At 43.0% G+C, this 17,351-nt stretch overlaps 3 protein-coding genes and 1 long non-coding RNA gene across 5 annotated transcripts; 2 read left to right on the top strand and 2 right to left on the bottom strand.

The window, feature by feature from the left end:
• The first annotated feature begins 26 nt into the window (after nt 1–26).
• On the top strand, nt 27–2,471 carry LOC135347139 (uncharacterized). 2 transcript variants are annotated; one of them, XR_010398284.1, is made up of 5 exons: nt 27–169; nt 389–525; nt 617–721; nt 1,195–1,294; nt 1,707–2,471. It is a non-coding gene; the product is annotated as an uncharacterized LOC135347139 (long non-coding RNA). The 2 variants fall into 2 exon arrangements; XR_010398285.1 differs by having other exon boundaries at nt 30–169; nt 399–525.
• Nucleotides 2,472–8,272: 5,801 nt separating this feature from the next.
• On the bottom strand, nt 8,273–9,936 carry LOC135346443 (uncharacterized). The gene has a single exon (XM_064544063.1). The coding sequence runs from the start codon at nt 9,934–9,936 to the stop codon at nt 8,332–8,334; it is 1,605 nt and encodes a 534-aa protein (XP_064400133.1). The 3' UTR covers nt 8,273–8,331.
• Nucleotides 9,937–10,451: 515 nt separating this feature from the next.
• LOC135346479 (piggyBac transposable element-derived protein 4-like) lies at nt 10,452–12,035 on the bottom strand. The gene has a single exon (XM_064544104.1). The coding sequence runs from the start codon at nt 12,030–12,032 to the stop codon at nt 10,491–10,493; it is 1,542 nt and encodes a 513-aa protein (XP_064400174.1). The 5' UTR covers nt 12,033–12,035; the 3' UTR covers nt 10,452–10,490.
• Nucleotides 12,036–13,474: 1,439 nt separating this feature from the next.
• LOC135345997 (ephrin type-B receptor 2-like) lies at nt 13,475–17,085 on the top strand. Its single transcript, XM_064543465.1, has 10 exons — nt 13,475–13,670; nt 13,828–14,048; nt 14,228–14,429; nt 14,669–14,807; nt 15,451–15,676; nt 15,742–15,809; nt 15,966–16,125; nt 16,260–16,466; nt 16,535–16,620; nt 16,775–17,085. Exons 1-10 carry the CDS (start codon nt 13,589–13,591, stop codon nt 16,977–16,979), a joined length of 1,596 nt encoding a protein of 531 aa, XP_064399535.1. The 5' UTR covers nt 13,475–13,588; the 3' UTR covers nt 16,980–17,085.
• The last annotated feature ends 266 nt before the right edge of the window (nt 17,086–17,351 follow it).

Here is a 17,351-nt window from a genome sequence, read left to right as displayed (position 1 = left end):
TAACTCAAGCTATAACGTCTGATACTGGCTGCATAGGTGTTGTAGCAACCACCAAGCCTTAAATAATGCCATGTCTCTTATTTTTGAAAGAGGTTGCACTGTTTTTGTTACAAAAAGCTACCACCAGCCCCCCTGGAATTTTTACTGAGACGGTGCTTATGGAATAACGGTGAGCAAGTACAAGCCAGTTTTAGCTGGTAGCTGTTGTACAAGCCTTTAGCTACAGTGTATGCTAAGTAAGGAACAGATTCGTTGTTACCAAAATTTTTTGTCACTTGCTTTAGCATGCCTAGTAAAGCCACACACAATTTGAGTACAAGTAAAAACATAAACAAAAATTATTTTAAGCATAACAAACAATATCTTAAACATAACAATTTAATCTTAGTCTAACTCAGGCTCTGATTCGGACTGACTGGTTTGACTGTCACTCCCTGTATTTTGTCCGAACACCCAGTCGACGATGTCTTCCCCTTCTCTGTCTGTCAATCGGCCTGCCTCCACATCTTCTTCCAGAGATATAATGTGAGTTTCATTCTGTTTTGACCCTGCTATGTTATTACCACAATTTAAACACTCACAGCCAATTGAACAATGCTTCCCCCTTTTCTTGCAGCCACACCGTCCAGTCAAACAACCTGTCGAACACTTGCATCCTTTAAGGAGTGAGTCGACTCGATCACGGACAGCCTGTACGTTGGTGGCAGTATCCCATTTAATGGTGAGCTCATTGTCTGTGATACTCCAACCGTAGTTTTCTAATGTCATAATGGGTTGATCAGATTGTTGCCACATGTGTAGAACCCAACACGATCGCTTCCAATGAAGCAAAAGTGCATCATCAGATGGTATCAGCCAATCTCTGACTTTTATGCTGTTTCCAAAGTAGCTTGCGGTTGTATTCATAAAATCTGTGTTTGGTCTGTAAACCAACGTGCCATACTTGCGTGTTGTGCACTTGTATGTAATATGATGTTTTAAGTTAACTGTTAAGTGGCTAAGGATCCATCTTGATGTAATAGATTGCTGTGTCGTTGTTAGGTCGGCCGAGTGTTCAGTTGAGTATTTGTGCATGCACATAACTCATTAACACATCTTTGATTGTAGGCAATAATATCACATTGTTTTCTAAAAGCAGTTTTGCTACCTCAACTGCTGTAGCATTCATTGCCTTGTCTGCTACATCTTTCTCAGAGCCCACTGTATAACTGGAGAGTTGTTTTGAGAGGTCGTTGATGAGCTGCTCGAGGTCTGCATCTGTACTCTGGCATTTATTACTTTGGAGAATAATCAGGTGAGACTTGTAACATGTGTGGCAAACTTTGTCGCTTCAAGTATATGGCCATCAAAATCTGTGTGTTTTCTTAGGTACTCCTCTATCTTTCTAGGATTTGAGCATTTTCTGTGGTTAGTGACTCTCAGTGTGGTTCCACAAGTAGTACAATATACTTGCTTTGATGGCTGCACTAAATCGTACACTATGTGGTAGTGTCGTTTGCATAGTGGGATTGGTATTTGTAGTTCAGCAACTTCCAATTTAGCGCGTCGAAGTGCATCTTCTATGAGATCTTTGGGTTTACCGAGTGACGCTAGTATAGCATCTGTACATTCCAATACACTACATATGCTTTTTTTGTTAGGTTTGTCCCATCGTGGTGCGTATGTATCATCCCCTAAACAGCGTGTTATATCTTTTCTACATTTAGGACAAACCTGGCGAGTGAAATCAATCTTCAAGGAGGCTGCAAGGGTATGTGCTGGCTCACTTCGCCAGTTGCTTGGGCTACTCATATTCCCACTGACGCCATGGCACAACTCACATACTCCGTTGTCTGCAACACTGTCACTGACTTCCCCAAAAGAAAGCTGCCTTCTAGTTTTTCGCTTACTAGCCATTCCCCTAGACACTATTTTACAACTGTTTGTATTAATTTTTTATATCATTATTGTGTGACACAACAAACCTGGAATGTCTACGTCTATGATGTGTCCATAGTCTGTGTGGTGCACTCCATCTTGTGGGACTCCATGTGGTTTGACATGGAAATTGTGGTCAAGTTTTGCAAGCTCATAATTTTTGCTTCAAAGCTGGGTACAAGCAAAATGTTTTTGCAAAGTAATGCTCAAAGCTTACAAATTTTGTTGATACCCATCACGTAGCTTCACTTTGTTAGCAAAATTTTTTGTCACTTGTTCTAGAGGAGTACTATCATATGACATAGAGTGCTATTTGAGCTCGTGGAGCCAAACTTATAAAAGCTTAACAACTATTCTCGTGTATGCATGTAGACTAGGAACAGTTCTACGTGCCTGAGCTCGTTCGTGAGTGTATGTACAATACTTCGTGGAATATAAGTGTGTGAATATTTAATTACTTGTAGTATTAGCTTCATTTTGATAGCGGAAGTTGAACTTCCGTTGCAAATAAATTTGTGTACTTATATAGTACTTCCGGAATCTTGGCGGAACAACTGTTGGAGTTTTGCAGAAAAAGGAGAGTATCTATCATTTAGGGTCCGCAACTCAAAAAATCAATGTCAACTAATTCAAGTTTTTAGTGGTGCCATAGATAGTCCTAAATGGTAGCAATACACTTGCACTTACTAATCTCTCAGATCGTTAGCCTTTCTCCGGCTCCAGAAATTAAGTTTTGGGCTGAGGTCAAAGGTCGAGATTGCACTAAATGGAATCCCGGTGTCATAAAATTTTAGGCCCCCCATGAGAATGGGCCCCCCGCGGGTCTAGAATTTTAACATTTTAGGCCCCCTCTTAAAATTTTAGGCCCCCCATTAACAACACAACAGCGGTACATTCTCAAAATACACCAATACAGTCTTCTATGGTCTTCACAGTCTATGCAGTGCCAGTTACTGAATGCAGCTCTCCTCACACACACACATTTCATGCATGTACAGTAGTATATACCACTGGTCTCAGGGGCGTTTCTAGAGATTGAAGCAGGAGGGTGCACAAGAGATTTTACGCCCCCGCATTTATTTCGGCGTGTCTTTTAGCTCCTCCCCATGCACCCTTGCATCAAAAAAGTACAGCACACTGGAAACGAGCGACTTTTACTACTCTCAAACAAAGCCAAAAATACTCTAGAGCTTCTCTCTTCCATTCTAGTCATGTTACTAGACAAAGCATCTAGCTACTATGTTGTAAATGACAATACAATGTAATGTTGTAGTTTGTAGCCTAGAGCAATCTATAGTACCGGTACTATAGCTCATAGTTCCCTGCTAAATACACTCAAACGGGATCTAATACATGCATAGCGTGATAATAAGACATAATTATGAGTCAGTCATCTTGTAGGATCTCCATGCACTATTCTTCTGGGGTACATCCTAGCAAACTGGTCAATCACTGCAATGGGGATGTCCAGTCAATCTAGTGTTAGTCACTGCTTCTCAGTATCTCTCAGTGGAGCAAGAGGTGACTGGGAGAGTGCAGAGGATCTTGATCAGCTATTATGCATTACATAACAACATAGCCTCGATTCCAGGCGGATTAAAAATCGGCCTTGAATCGAGGCTAATAACAACATTGCAATGCTGGTTGCGCATGCTCAATTGGGCGTGGTCATGACTTGTAATCGCTGCATGTACCTCTGGAGCTGCACCGTTAGCTAGCTAGCTACTGAGTGATAGGATTAGTTTCATGGTTGTCTGGGAGGACAGGGGGGTGCTCAAGCCCCCAAAGCCCCCCATTGTACACGCCACTGGGTCTCACAGCCATCACATGCACTGCACCATGTCATTCTATGACCTCATGCAGCACGAAGCACATAGGTGCCAACTGTCCCGAATTGGTCAGGACTGTCCAAGATTACCCTTGTTCCGAAAGGAAACTGCTATTTGTGATTCCACCATGATACAACAGTTTCTCTCTTGACTTCTATCTGTGATTCCACATTACTTGAGAGCTGAGCCAGTGATGCTATTGGAGCATCCCCACAACAATTTACATCTTCTATGTATAGGAAAACATGGAGGAAGATATGAATTGTTGTCTTTGCACTGAAATTGTGTGTTTTATACTTTTTTGTCCTGAAATTTGGCTGAGAAAGTAAGCACGAAGTTGCAAATATGGCGATAGCTATACAACAACATCGATTGTCTTACAGGCAGATCCAACATTGCAGAGCTGCATCAAAGCATTTAACTCTTATAGGTAAAGCATGAGTAACTTGAAAGGTAAATCTTCCTTCACTTTGAATTCCATGATAGAATAATAATGCAAACATTTTTGCTACTTTGATACAGAGTCTTTGCATGCATGCAGTCTCTTTGATGCTTTGTCAACTAATAGAGCTAACCTTACCATATTATTATATCTCTTTGACTTCGTTCTATCGTGCAGAAAAGGATAGCAGAAGAGGGGGGCCTAGAATGTTAACAGTTTTGACCCCCTGGGGGGCCTAAACTGTTAACATTCTAGGCCCAGGGGGCCCAAAATTTTAAAATTCTAGGCCCGGGGGGCCTAAACATGGGGGGCCCAAAATTTTATGACACCGGTTCATGAACTTTTCCCCACAAGTGTATGGGAAGTTTAGGGAACGTTCCACCAAACATGCAGGGCCAAAGTTCCCTGATTTAAAAAGGGTTCCATTCGGGTTAAATAGTCACATGCACCTGTGCCATTCATGCAGTGCCAGCTCTGAGCTCCTGCAATGGATAGTCCTACTGACAGTGATACTGAGAGTGAGCCTGTTAGCAGTGGTGATGGGATGCAGACTGCAAAATCCAGCACTAGCACTGGAAGCAGAAAATTTTCCACGGAGCAGACAACTACACTAAATACCTTTTACAAGAATGGAATGAAAGGAGAAGCAGCATGCTTCACCGCCTTCATTAGCCGTGCTTCCAAAAAGACAGGACTGAGCATTGCACAAGTGAAGGTGGATTAATTTATCTAGAGTATTAACAAGCACTCTTAATACTGTACAGTTAGTACCCACGTTAAAGTAGTGAATCTGTGTATACCATGCATCATGCATGCATGCATGCATGCTGCTGTACTGTATTCCTGACCCTATGCAGAGATGGATAAAAAAAAAGAATTATCGATTTATGAGTGCTGCAAAAGAAGCATACTCTACGTTGACTGACTCTGAGCGAGATGCACTTAGACCGAGCACAAGCCAGCCATCTGCCATGACACGTAAAGGAATTATCAGAGAAGGAGTAAAAGCTTTCCAAAAGATACAGAAGGAGGTGAGCAAAGAACCAGTGTTATATAGAGTCCATTCTCTAAGAGCCTGTACAAATAAGAATATTCCCACAGAAGTGAGGCACAAAGGTTCCGATGTTCCCACAGAAGTGAGGCACAAAGGTTCCGATGTTCCCACAGAAGTGAGGCACAAAGATTCCGATGTTTCCACAGAAGTGAGGCACAAAGGTTCCGATGTTCCCACAGAAGTGAAGCACAAAGGTTCCAATGTTCCCACAGAAGTGAGGCACAAAGGTTCCGATGTTCCCACAGAAGTGAGGCACAAAGGTTCCGATGTTTCCACAGAAGTGAAGCACAAAGGTTCCAATGTTCCCACAGAAGTGAGGCACAAAGGTTCCGATGTGGCAAATCATGCACCACTCTTCCTCACACACATTCAACATAATTCTCTGCCTCCTTATTACATGTATTATAAGGGGTTGGCAACAATTCGATCCCCCATGCACATCCACATCTTCTTAAAATGTTGATTCCTCTCTGTTTAGATGATGAAGCTCGAGCAACTTGGCTATTCTGGTTTTGCCTTTGGCTTTTTTGAGGATGATGTTCAGTTTGTCAGTTCCTCAAATGCAAGTTGTTGTTCTTCTCCTGCCTTAATCGAGTATCTTCATGCTGTGATTATTGCTGGTAAGGTCAAGTGAGGAACCATGTGTCAATCACTTTACAATAATTATGATTTTATGATGTATACCTGTCCATCCCATTGCAAGGAACCCTCCATCATTGTCATGCACCAGCATTAGAATCTAATGCTGGACAAGAAAGCGATCTACTACCTTCAAAACCTAACTCCAAACTGTCAGACAATTCTTCAGCTTCCAAAGAATCTTCCAAACAGTCAACAAATCCTCCAGTGTCTAAACTCTCCAAGCAGTCAACTCATCTTCCGGCATCCAAACCATCCTCGAAGCGATCGGATCATCCTTCAGCATCCAAACCACTCTCCAAACAGTCAAACATTTCTCCAGCGACCAAACCACCCTCCAAACAGTCAAACATTCCTCCAGCGACCAAACCACCCTCCAAACCGTCAAACATTCCTCCAGCGACCTCTAAACAAGCAACTGTTCATTCAGCATCCAAACCATCCTCTAAACAGTCAGATACTCCTCCACGAACCAAACCACCCTCCAAACAGCTAGACATTCCTCTAGCATCATCCAAACCACCTTCAGATATTCCTCCACAAATCAAACCGCCCTCCAAACAGTCAAATACTCTTTCACAGACCAAACCACCCTCCAAACACCCTACCTCTAAGAAAAATCCACATTCAAAACGAGTCAACACGAGAACAAACATTCAATCACCACCTGCAAAGCGTCAACAAAACAACGACAAATCATTACTCGGCCATCTACTTTCTCAATCACCTTTGTTCGAAGAAAATGATGAAATGGTGCCTGATAATAAGGATCATACGATGTGTCTGAAGTAACCTTATAGTTTCTGATTCACCAGTAAGAGAAGATCCAAATGAGTGGCTAAGTGGTCTTAACTTGTATAAGAGAGATAAATAAATCATCGAATCAAGTGTTGAGTGGTTGACAGATAGTATTGTTGATGCTTCTCAGCAGTTACTGAAAAAACAAACCAGCAACTCCATTTGTGGTTTAATGACACCTCTATTCTCAAAGAAGGAAGGAATTTTTGCACCAGTTCCTCCTCGTAAACCTTTTATTCAGGTCATCCATGCCGATGAGTGCCATTGGATAACGGTATTGAACATCAATGTTTCCACCAAAAGTGAGTTCAACGATGCTGTAGTGATTTATGACAGCAGCCATTATCCATCAGTATCACTTTCAACGAAGAAAGCTATATGTTCGTTGGTGCAGCCCAAATCGGATGTGCTGTTATTTGATGTGGCTAATTGCATGAGTCAAACAAATGGCTCAGACTGTGGCCTTCATGCAATTGCATCAGCGACTGAGCTTGCTCATGGCTTTGACCCTGTTTTTTACCAGTGAGACACTGACATTTTGCGTCAGCATTTGCTATCTTGCTTGGAGAATGGGAAGTTAGAGCGTTTTCCTACCACTAAAAGGAGGCGGATCACATTTGGTAATCGAATACGAAGAAAGCAGTCTACTGGTGAGGAGATCTATTGTAAATGCAGAATGATTAACGATCCCAATCAACCAATGATTGTCTGCAGCAATTGCAGGGTATACTACCACATGCACTGTGAAGGTGTTAATCCTGATGGTTCATACAAGGGGGAAAAATGGTTTTGTTGCTCATGCGAAAATGAAAGAACACTTCTTACTTTGCATTGATGTATAAATTTTGAACGTCTATACTTATTTTGTTGATGATGAAAATTATTGACAAAATTATATTCTAAATCATGTGGAAACTTCCTAAACAGTGTCTAAGCATTTTAGATCATAGCAACCATGAGTATTTAGCCAATCAGATTTGAATGTTCTTATCTAATCTTTGCTACATGATTTTCTAAGTGAAGTACATGATTTTCTATTGAAGTACATGATTTTCTAAATTGGATAGAACATTTCCTCTAACCAATCAGATTGCAGTAATGATCTAAGCACAGACAGACACACACACAGTCAGCTTTACCGTATCCCTCGTGCGGCTTCGCCTCGAGGCATAATTATGATGTCACAGACCCTAATTAAATTCCTCATGCTCTTAATTAGGCCTAAGCACTTGTTGAGCTCACCTGGGAAAACCCCTAGACATGCCCCACCCCTGAATTCCCTATCACAAACAATAAAACTATGTAGGCGTTAGTAAGTGTTCCTACTGCGCATGCTCAGTTCAACTTAAACACAGACAACAATACACTTACACACAACAATGTGTTGACATTACAGAAAACAATGTTACAGATGTTAAGGTTGGTATTATATTGGCGGGTACTAATTTTAGCGATTTGCTGAGATACTGCATTTGGCGGGTACTAATTTTAGCGTTTTGTTCAATATTACTCTCTAATTGTACGTAATGCTGACGTGTTGTATTATTTTTTTTATTTTATTTTTTTATTTTTTATAAGATTCATAAGGTGAAATGAGGACAGGGTTAATGTAATGCAAAAACTAAAGTCATGTAAAAGTTAAAACCATGTATTTATTCATTGAAGTTTAGTTCCGAGTTGGCCAGGTCCGCTGAGGGGTGATTCTGGGACCTGGCTGGCTGTCCACGACTGGAGCGGGATCCTCTGATGCACTGAATGGCAGAGCGTAGGAGAGAGAATGTAATTCTGCTCCTTAGCCAGGACAGTGTTCTACTGTAGCTTTCATTAGATTTGATTGCCAAGTTTGAGGCAAGCCTTTTGTAGAACACAGTGGCCTGGTTGGCCATACCACCTGTGGCTGACATCACCAAAGGAGTGAATGAGGCGTGTTCGATATCTCTGACGCGTTGTTCGTATTGTCTTTTCTTTTCAAGTTCATGCTTCCTGTAGCAGTTGGTGTGTTGGTTTGATTTTGCATGGGGATTAAACACTCGTACATCTAGATATGTACGTTCAAAGCGCCCACCCCAGAAGCCATTACACGCAATGTCTAATCTGGCACCGTCTTGGACATTTGCTGACAGCCCGATTAGTTCTTCACCACTTACAGGTTGTAGTTCAGGCTCTACACAGACGTCACTGCAAATTTCAGTGAGTAGGTTGGCCGTTAAATCCCTTATTTCATTGTGCCTGGTGATGGTGAAACCGCCCTTAGGGTATGACAGAGCGTGATCGACTGAGAATTGTTTGCCGCATGCACAAGATGAGGGGACTCCTGATGGTTGCCAACTGTAGCGAAGTGAGAGGGCATCTCGAAAAGCTCCTTTATGTAAGGCAAATCCAAATTCTTGGATGGGGAGGGAGGTGAGCCAGTTAGAAGCGCCTTTCTCTTGTGCTAAGTCCATAGATCTTTTTAGAGTGGTAGAAAGGGATTGCTTCAGGGTGTCCGCTGTATGTTTACAGTGTTCCCGATTTGATCGGCGGACCTCATTCCTGGCTTTCACTTGAGCCTCGGCTACTTCTGTGGCATACTCGAAGCTTTGTTGGAGGATGGTGTTCTTAAGGGGGCCAGCAACTTTGGTGGAAGCGGAGAATTCTGCCTCAGCCACAGCAGTGGGGTTGCTTATTGCTATACCGCCCAATCTCGCTGGTAGGGCTAGGAGGTCACGCATTTCGTCGGATGGGGGTGGTTGACCCGTCAGGGTGGGTAAAAGTTTCATTCTGATTGTTGATTCCAGCGGTTCTAGGAGGTTTCCAATGCCTTGGATGGTACGTGTGAGGTATGACCATTTGTTGGAGAGACCGTGAGTGAAAGCAGCATGAGCAGCATGTGGTTGTGTTTCTGCGACCACAGTTAGCTTATCCAGAACCTTAGACCACATTCCAACTTTGTCTTGCACGTGTGAGGTGACAAATTCTTCAGTGCCAAGTGCGGCCCCTAGGTATGGTCTGCCCTCCGAGGTGACTTGCACTCCAGTGTTAGCAAAGAGGGTTGTAGCTGAGGAAAGGTGCTTCTCTTTGGTGACAAGCCATGTTTTTTGGGGGTTTGGAAAGTATCCAAACTTGGGACCTAGTGTAGAAAGATTGGTCCACCATTCCTGTAATCTGACAATTTTCCCTGCAGCGGCGTCATCCGCATACCACACCTGATCAATGTCTTCGGAGAGGGAATGTAATCTCTTGATGATGGGTACTGTAGCCAATGCGTACATGGGCATAGCTAGGGGGTCCCCTTGAGTGGTGCCTTCACAGGAGTAGAGCACGTCACCATCAACAAATAGTTCAGTTGGTACCCTGTACGTATTGATCAAAACTGTGGCCAGTGGGGGACAGAGACGACGGATGTTGTGCAGGGCCACAAGGCGGTTGAGTGCGTTGAACGCATTGCTTGCGTCCACAAGCAGGATAGCCTCTGTGTCGTCTTGTTGGAAGAGTGTAGTAGCTGCGTGTACCGCAGCCTCAATGCCCGAAATTTGTCCAGCGCAGAGTTGTTAGCGAGTGGTTGATTTAGCGAAAAAATGTCAATTCGCTAAATTCGCTAAAATAACAACCCGTTAATAATACCGACCTGGTATAGAGGCTACTATACTGCAGCAAAGCTGCTTTATAATTACAACAGAATTTACAACAGAGTGGGTTAGGGCCTCTCATATACAACTGAATTCTTTATCACAATTTTATTAATCATTGAAATAATACCCCTTTCCTCCCCTCTCCAAGGCCAATTTAAACCAGGAGAGTACCATCTAAGAAAAATCAGTCACACAGCACATTAGCTAGCACATGTGTGTCCGATAACAGAGTGTCCTTTGCATATTCTTATGCGACAGTGGGGACATGCCATTGCAGTGTGTTGCTGCTCTCTGCTAGGGATCTTCTCCCGAACACACACTTGACAGCGCCCACGAGACACTCCGACACTATTTGCACTCACACGTGCGCCCTGTGATGGGGGGAAAACGATATTTAGACTGGCCAGACCTGAGGCACTGCTACGAGTACGTGGCACACCCAATAGACTATGAATTAGTTCCAATCGAAACCCTTTCAAAGGCATGGCCTTTGAACCCACCCTGACACAGTTGTGCCTGTATAGAATGTATGCATTATTCACACTAACGTCAAGGAATTGAAAGAAAATCCTGAACCAATACCGCCGACACTTTCTATCGTACCCATAGGTTTTCCTCATACGCCCTGTATTGTCAACTCCTCCCATGTACATGTTATATGCAGGGAGACAGGGGGGGGCACTCTGAGAGCGTAGGGTACCGTCTTTGTGCATTCGCATTACAGTGTGGGGCATATGGTCAGGGAACACATTTGTTGCAAAGGACACAACTCTACGGTCGTTAAACATAGAGTAAGAAATATCACCAACAGTCATGGACGTATAGTCACCTTTGTCGAGTACCACATCCTTAAGACTTGCTGGGAAACCAGCAGCATTCTTCAAAATTGTGCCGACAGTAAACACATTTTGCTTAGCCAACTCTTCTATCAATGGACCGGACGTGTAAAAGTTGTCCATGTACACAACATGCTGATGACCATAAAAAGGAGTGAGTAAACGATGGACTACATTTTTCACAAGCCCTTTCACAGCTATCTTTTTCCCAGAGGAATCGGTGAGCTTACCACTGTATACATCAAACACACAGAGATACCCACAGCATGAACATGAGCAGCACCATACCTTGAATGCCAGTTTAACAGGCTTCTTGGGCATATGAATTTTCCCGCTTTTACGACCCTTGTACTGTATCATCATCTCATCAACGGAAAGCTCCTGACTGGGATTATACCTCATGAAGTAGTTGGCTTTAAGAGTCTCTAAAACAGTTTTTAGCTTGCTAGTTACCTTACGTGCATCAGTGATGGACGTATTGTCCTCACAGTGCAGATACCGCCATAAACTTTGGAACCTTTTGAGCGACATTACATTGCTCACAGATTGTACACCTAAAAGGGGATCCTTGGACCAGTAGTCCGTAATTTCAGGGAGCCTATGAATGCCCATCTCTAGTACAATCCCCAAAAACACCCACAATTCGGCACTGTTTGTAGCTGACCAACCCTTAGCACCACACTGCCTAGCGTACAGGTTGGTCTGTTTGGCTATGTACTCACACAAACTATCAGGCCAAAGTAACTTAACAAAATCTAGGCATGGAGTTACAGACGGATCAAGTTGATCGACAGGACCGACCACACCGCCAAAGACGGGGTATCTTCCTGTGGATTTAGCTTTTTGGAGTCCATTGTCCCTCGCCAGCTTCCTCCGTTTGGGAGTCGGAGCCATGCCATCGACCATTTCATCATCATCCTCCACTGCAGCATCTGCACGGAAACAAAGTATGAATATCATTAGAGTACCACAAGAGTGCTCGCCAGTGCAGGTGGGGGACAGGCTATGAATGTCATTACGTGGGCGTACCGCACACGTGTGGTGCTATGAATATCATTAACTACTGGGGGGTTTAGGGCACATAGGTACAGTACAGCAGAGGAAAAGGCTCGTCCACATCAAAGGCTCGTGGGAGGAGCCCAACAAACCACAACAACCATGAATGTCATTATGTGGGCGTACCACACGCGTGTGGTGCTATGAAATCATTAACTACTGGGGGGGGGGTTAGGGCACATAGGTACAGTACAGCAGAGGAAAAGGCTCGTCCACATCAAAGGCTCGTGGGAGGAGCCCAACAAACCACAACAACCATGAATGTCATTATGTGGGCGTACCACACGCGTGTGGTGCTATGAATATCATTAACTACTGGGGGGGGGTTTAGGGCACATAGGTACAGTACAGCAGAGGAAAAGGCTCGTCCACATCAAAGGCTCGTGGGAGGAGCCCAACAAACCACAACAACCATGAATGTCATTACGTGGGCGTACCACACGCGTGTGGTGCTATGAATATCATTAACTACTGGGGGGGGGGGGGGTTAGGGTACATAGGTACAGTACAGCAGAGGAAAAGGCTCGTCCACATCAAAGGCTCGTGGGAGGAGCCCAACAAACCACAACAACCCACCCCACACATTCTGCTGCAATGAGTCATACAATAAACAGCACCCCACACATTCTGCTGCACTGAGTCTTACCATGCAAGCATGGGGTTATTACAAGTCCAGACTCGCTGGAGACACGTTTTATAAACTATTCACAGTCCACTACAGTAAGTATGGCAGTAAAGTGGTCGACATGTCATAAATTAATGGACCATTTAAGTTTATCAATGCAGCACTGAAACAGTACCACCCCACACATTTTGGGAATACAAACTGCAACGAGCTGCGCCTGGGCTGACACTTTAAAAGGACAGCATGCAGTTACTGGAATGTGCATGATGAACCGTTCCTATAGATCTATATATACAAATGCAGCTGCGCAAAGAGCATCCCATAATTATGTTTTCCTCACTGACATAAATCTAGTGCGTCCGAGACAAGCACGGAGTGGAAAAAATACACCAACTAATGACCATTGTAACTGAGAAGCACGGTAAGACATGTACCCTGACAAGAGGAACTGCAATGAGCCGTGTCTGGACTCAACCGATTACCCTGTTGCTGTGTATGACTCGCTTCTGACAGTTGAAGCAGAATTTTGAGAGAGAGAGAGAGAGAGAGAGAGAGAGAGAGAGAGAGAGGGGGGGGGGGGGCAGACCAAGTGGCAGCCTCCCACGCATTTTGTCAGGTTGTGGTCATCTAGCCAGTGTGTGTAATGTGTGCAATGCCAAGTTGAGTTGAGCTGCGTCTATTTCCTGCTCACTATTCTATAAAATAAATGACTTCTAGAGATATTACTTAGAATAGATATTATATCTAGCTGTGGTGACTGCATGAGCTATAAATTATTATCATGGACATGGAGGAACTTATTCAAGTTGTAGTGTTGATCCTTGTGACTACACCACTATCAAAAGCACAGACATCTGAGACATGTAAGCATTTATAGATGTAGAAGGCATATACCCTTGCCATGATGTTAAGTATTGCTTGCATGTAATAGATACAGATGATTATTATTGTTCAATGAGCCATTTTAAAGCATGTAGATATCCATTGTAAATGTCTGAGCTCCACATTGATTGCATGCAGCTACTGGAGATGAAAGTCCAGACGTCGTCCTCCCAGCTATAATCTGCACGATAGTTGCTGTAGTATTTATTACAGTGGCAGTGCTGGGAATCATTGCCTGTTGTTGCTATTGGAGACGCAAACGCAGGGTGATGAAACCCAACATTGAAGCCGTGAAAGTGGTCGGAAATGAAGAGACAGAAACTGAAACAGTTGTCAGTGCGTCCAATGTCTTGTCAGAGGTAATTATGGTGCATAAAATGTTATTGACTGAACCATTTTACTTGGACTATATGGCATTTTGTATAGCAAAATAGCAGCCAACACTTATGAGATATATACGATCAGCTACAAGTACAGAAATTGCGAATCTATTGCTTTAGTTCCATACAGTTTTAATTACGGACATTTCGTTTCACAGCAACCCAGTGCTGATTTAGGCACCGTATCACCGGTTGAAAACACTGACAATGGCTATGAGATGATAACGTCTCATGATCAGGGACCATTGTCTCAGGGACCATTGACTAAAAAGGAGGTGGATAATGGATACAGTGTATTGGGAGGCCCGAAAACGGTCGTATCAAAGCCAGTTGACAACCATGCCTACTTCATATTGGAGTGTAAGTGCATACATATAGCCATACAAGTGCATCATAATTTGAAAACAGTGTTTAGTACCAATTTGTCCCCTGTTATCACCTCTCAGACGATAATTAGTGGTCATAAAATTAAAGATTCATGCTCAGCATTTATATGGATGTTTTCTGCCACTGACAATAACATAATGAGCCTGCACAGTATAGTTACTGTAGTACAATTTTCAACTATACAGGTTAGCACTCCGTTCCCTCACACACAGATATCAACACTGGTAGCGTGGTACCTGATTATGAACACGAGTATGATCAACCTTTCTTTGAGCCATCCACACAAGAGGAGGAGCTTGTTTGTCAGATTTCTGAGCTCAGTGTTCCTTGCATCCCTGCAAGTGATGTGGAGTAAGTAAACAGGTCAATGACCATGCATGCACACCATATACTAGAATCTGTATTTGTTGCGGACATGCATGCATGCACCATTGGCGAATATGCAGTTACTAATTTTGGCCGTTTTGCTGCCTGCATGACTGAGCTTTTGTTGCTTATGTGCCTTACCTTCATTGTTTTTTCAGGGGTGGCCATTGAAAAGGGCCACAGAAACTCATAATTATAAAATAGGCACATCCTATTTATTGGCACGCAATCACTTTTAGTATGTACACAGATACCCCAAAATGGAGTGCACACACACACACATGCAGCACACACACACACACACACACATACACACACACACACACCTGCATGTGTAAACTGTTAGATGAACACAGGGCCAGAAGTGGTAGTTTACAGCTTGTAAACTATGTTTGTACTTGCGAGTGTACATCATAGTTTACAATGTTGTTGAATTTTAGTTCATCTACAATAGTTTCCTTCATAGTTTACAAAGAAAGTTGATAGTGTACAACGTTGTAAATGAACTGTTTTGGCCCTGTGGAAGGAAATTGTTTTCCCTATCCTGGGCACATACCGCCTCCACACAAACACACTACATTGAATGTCACTCCACACCTTCCATGCATGTACATTCCCACATATACAGACTCCAAGAAGTGTTGGGAAGTGGACAATTTGGCACTGTACACAAAGGGGTGTGGGTTCACAAAGAGGACGGGACTGAAGTCTCTAGTGAGGTAGCTGTGAAGTCTATGACAGATGGGGCTACTGAGGAAGACAAAGTCAAATTCCTACAGGAGGCTGCCATTATGGGCCAGTTTAATCAGGCCAACATTCTGCGGATACGAGCATTTATTATGGATGGGGATGCTGTAAGTGAAAGTGATATTTATATATAGTAAGTTCCTCACTATTAGGTGATTTTTTCCTACTATAGTTGAAGCTTGTCGTGGATCTAATGCAAAATGGGGATCTTCTGAAGCACCTGGCATCTCTCAAACAATCGTATGATTAAAAGCTATTGTTAGCACACCACTGTGTAATCTATAGGTTATAGGAAATACCTCACACTCACTACAGCAGAATTTATATAGCTGATGTATAATTATAGAATTCTGACATCTGTAACTTCAACTATAATAACCTCACTGTTACATGCAGTCCCTCCTATACTGAGCTGTCTCCGTGTGAACAGAAGCAACTGCTCATGAGTTTCAGCAGGCAGATTGTGTACGGGCTGGGTTACCTCTCATTCAAAGCCTACGTTCACAGGGACCTAGCAGCTAGGAATGTGTTGGTTGCGGAAGATGGTACTTGCAAGGTGTGTGTTTGTTTACTGGTACAACTGTTAATGCACATTATTCTCCATCTACACATGAAAATCTTTCCCAACTATCAATGTACAATTGCGTCGAGATATTATTATAGTATTGTGATACAATAATATTCATGCAGATTGCTGACTTTGGATTGTCTCGTGACCTCAATAAAGAAAATTACTATAAGTCTCAAGGAGGCAAGGTCCCTGTAAAATGGACTGCCCCTGAGGCTATTAACTATCGCAAGTACTCATGTGCCAGTGACGTCTGGAGCTATGGCTGTGTGCTGTATGAAATATGGTCGATGGGACAGAAACCGTTCATTCACCTCACAAATTTAGAGGTAATGTCTATCACTATATAGTTACGAGCCATGTATAATATTTCAACAAGACTTATGCTTGATTGCAGACCATAAAAGCGATATCGAGTGGCTACAGACTTCCTCCACCACCTGGTTGCCCCAAACCCATCTACGAGTTCATGATCAATTGCTGGTGAGTTTTCCTGGAGCAGACCTTGAGGACAGCTATACATGTATTATATAATTATGTGCATTTGCTTCGGCAACTGTTAGATCTATTGACTTTATTTGAACATTATAATCACTACACATGTGACAATGTTATGATTGTTATGTCTCTGCTGCAGGCATCCTGATCCAGATTCCAGACCAACAGCTCTCGACATTTGCACAACGCTGCAAAGGCCGGACTATGTGTTTCTGAAATGGCAGGGCAACGAGACCACCATCTACAGTGAGGAGACTCGAACACTGGGAGAAGCACTGGAGAAAGGTCGCTGTATGCACATGGACCTGCAGAAGAAGTACCTACAGCCAGAACAGGATAACTAATGCAGTAAATTTATGTTAAAGGAAAAACAGACTCACTCAACTCAGTTTTTACTTGTGTACCACCATGTTGTTTTGTTATAAAATAATTGTAAGTTGATACTCTCTATATCAGGCTTATTTATATTTCAGCAAGACATGGGATAGCTTCTAGTTATTAATGCCTTCATTAAATCGCATACACTGCTGGGCATCCCACATGCTGCAGAACTGCTGTTGAGACAAGTTATACTGCACATGCTCTGCAGCTTTTTGATGGGTTATTTGATACACTAAGCAGTCTCAACAATTGTATGTTTCAATAGTGGGCCTTCACCAATGTTTTGTCAACCAACTCTAATTTGTGGAAGTATTCTGTAAACACAGTTGGTCATC

The sequence above is a fragment of the Halichondria panicea genome, chromosome 13 (genome assembly GCF_963675165.1).
Source record: "Halichondria panicea chromosome 13, odHalPani1.1, whole genome shotgun sequence".
In the NCBI taxonomy this organism is placed as follows: Eukaryota; Metazoa; Porifera; class Demospongiae; order Suberitida; family Halichondriidae; genus Halichondria; species Halichondria panicea.
Note: the sequence above shows the minus strand (reverse complement) of the source record. Positions and strands in the feature narration are given on the sequence as shown.

Coding starts and splice junctions, on each gene's coding strand:
- LOC135346443 (XM_064544063.1), bottom strand. CDS start 9,936: ATGCCCATGTACGCATTGGCTACAGTACCCATCATCAAGAGATTACAT.
- LOC135346479 (XM_064544104.1), bottom strand. CDS start 12,032: ATGGTCGATGGCATGGCTCCGACTCCCAAACGGAGGAAGCTGGCGAGG.
- LOC135345997 (XM_064543465.1), top strand. CDS start 13,589: ATGGACATGGAGGAACTTATTCAAGTTGTAGTGTTGATCCTTGTGACT. Junction 13,671..13,827: donor AGCACAGACATCTGAGACAT/GTAAGCATTTAT, acceptor GATTGCATGCAG/CTACTGGAGATGAAAGTCCA. Junction 14,808..15,450: donor ATCCCTGCAAGTGATGTGGA/GTAAGTAAACAG, acceptor CCACATATACAG/ACTCCAAGAAGTGTTGGGAA.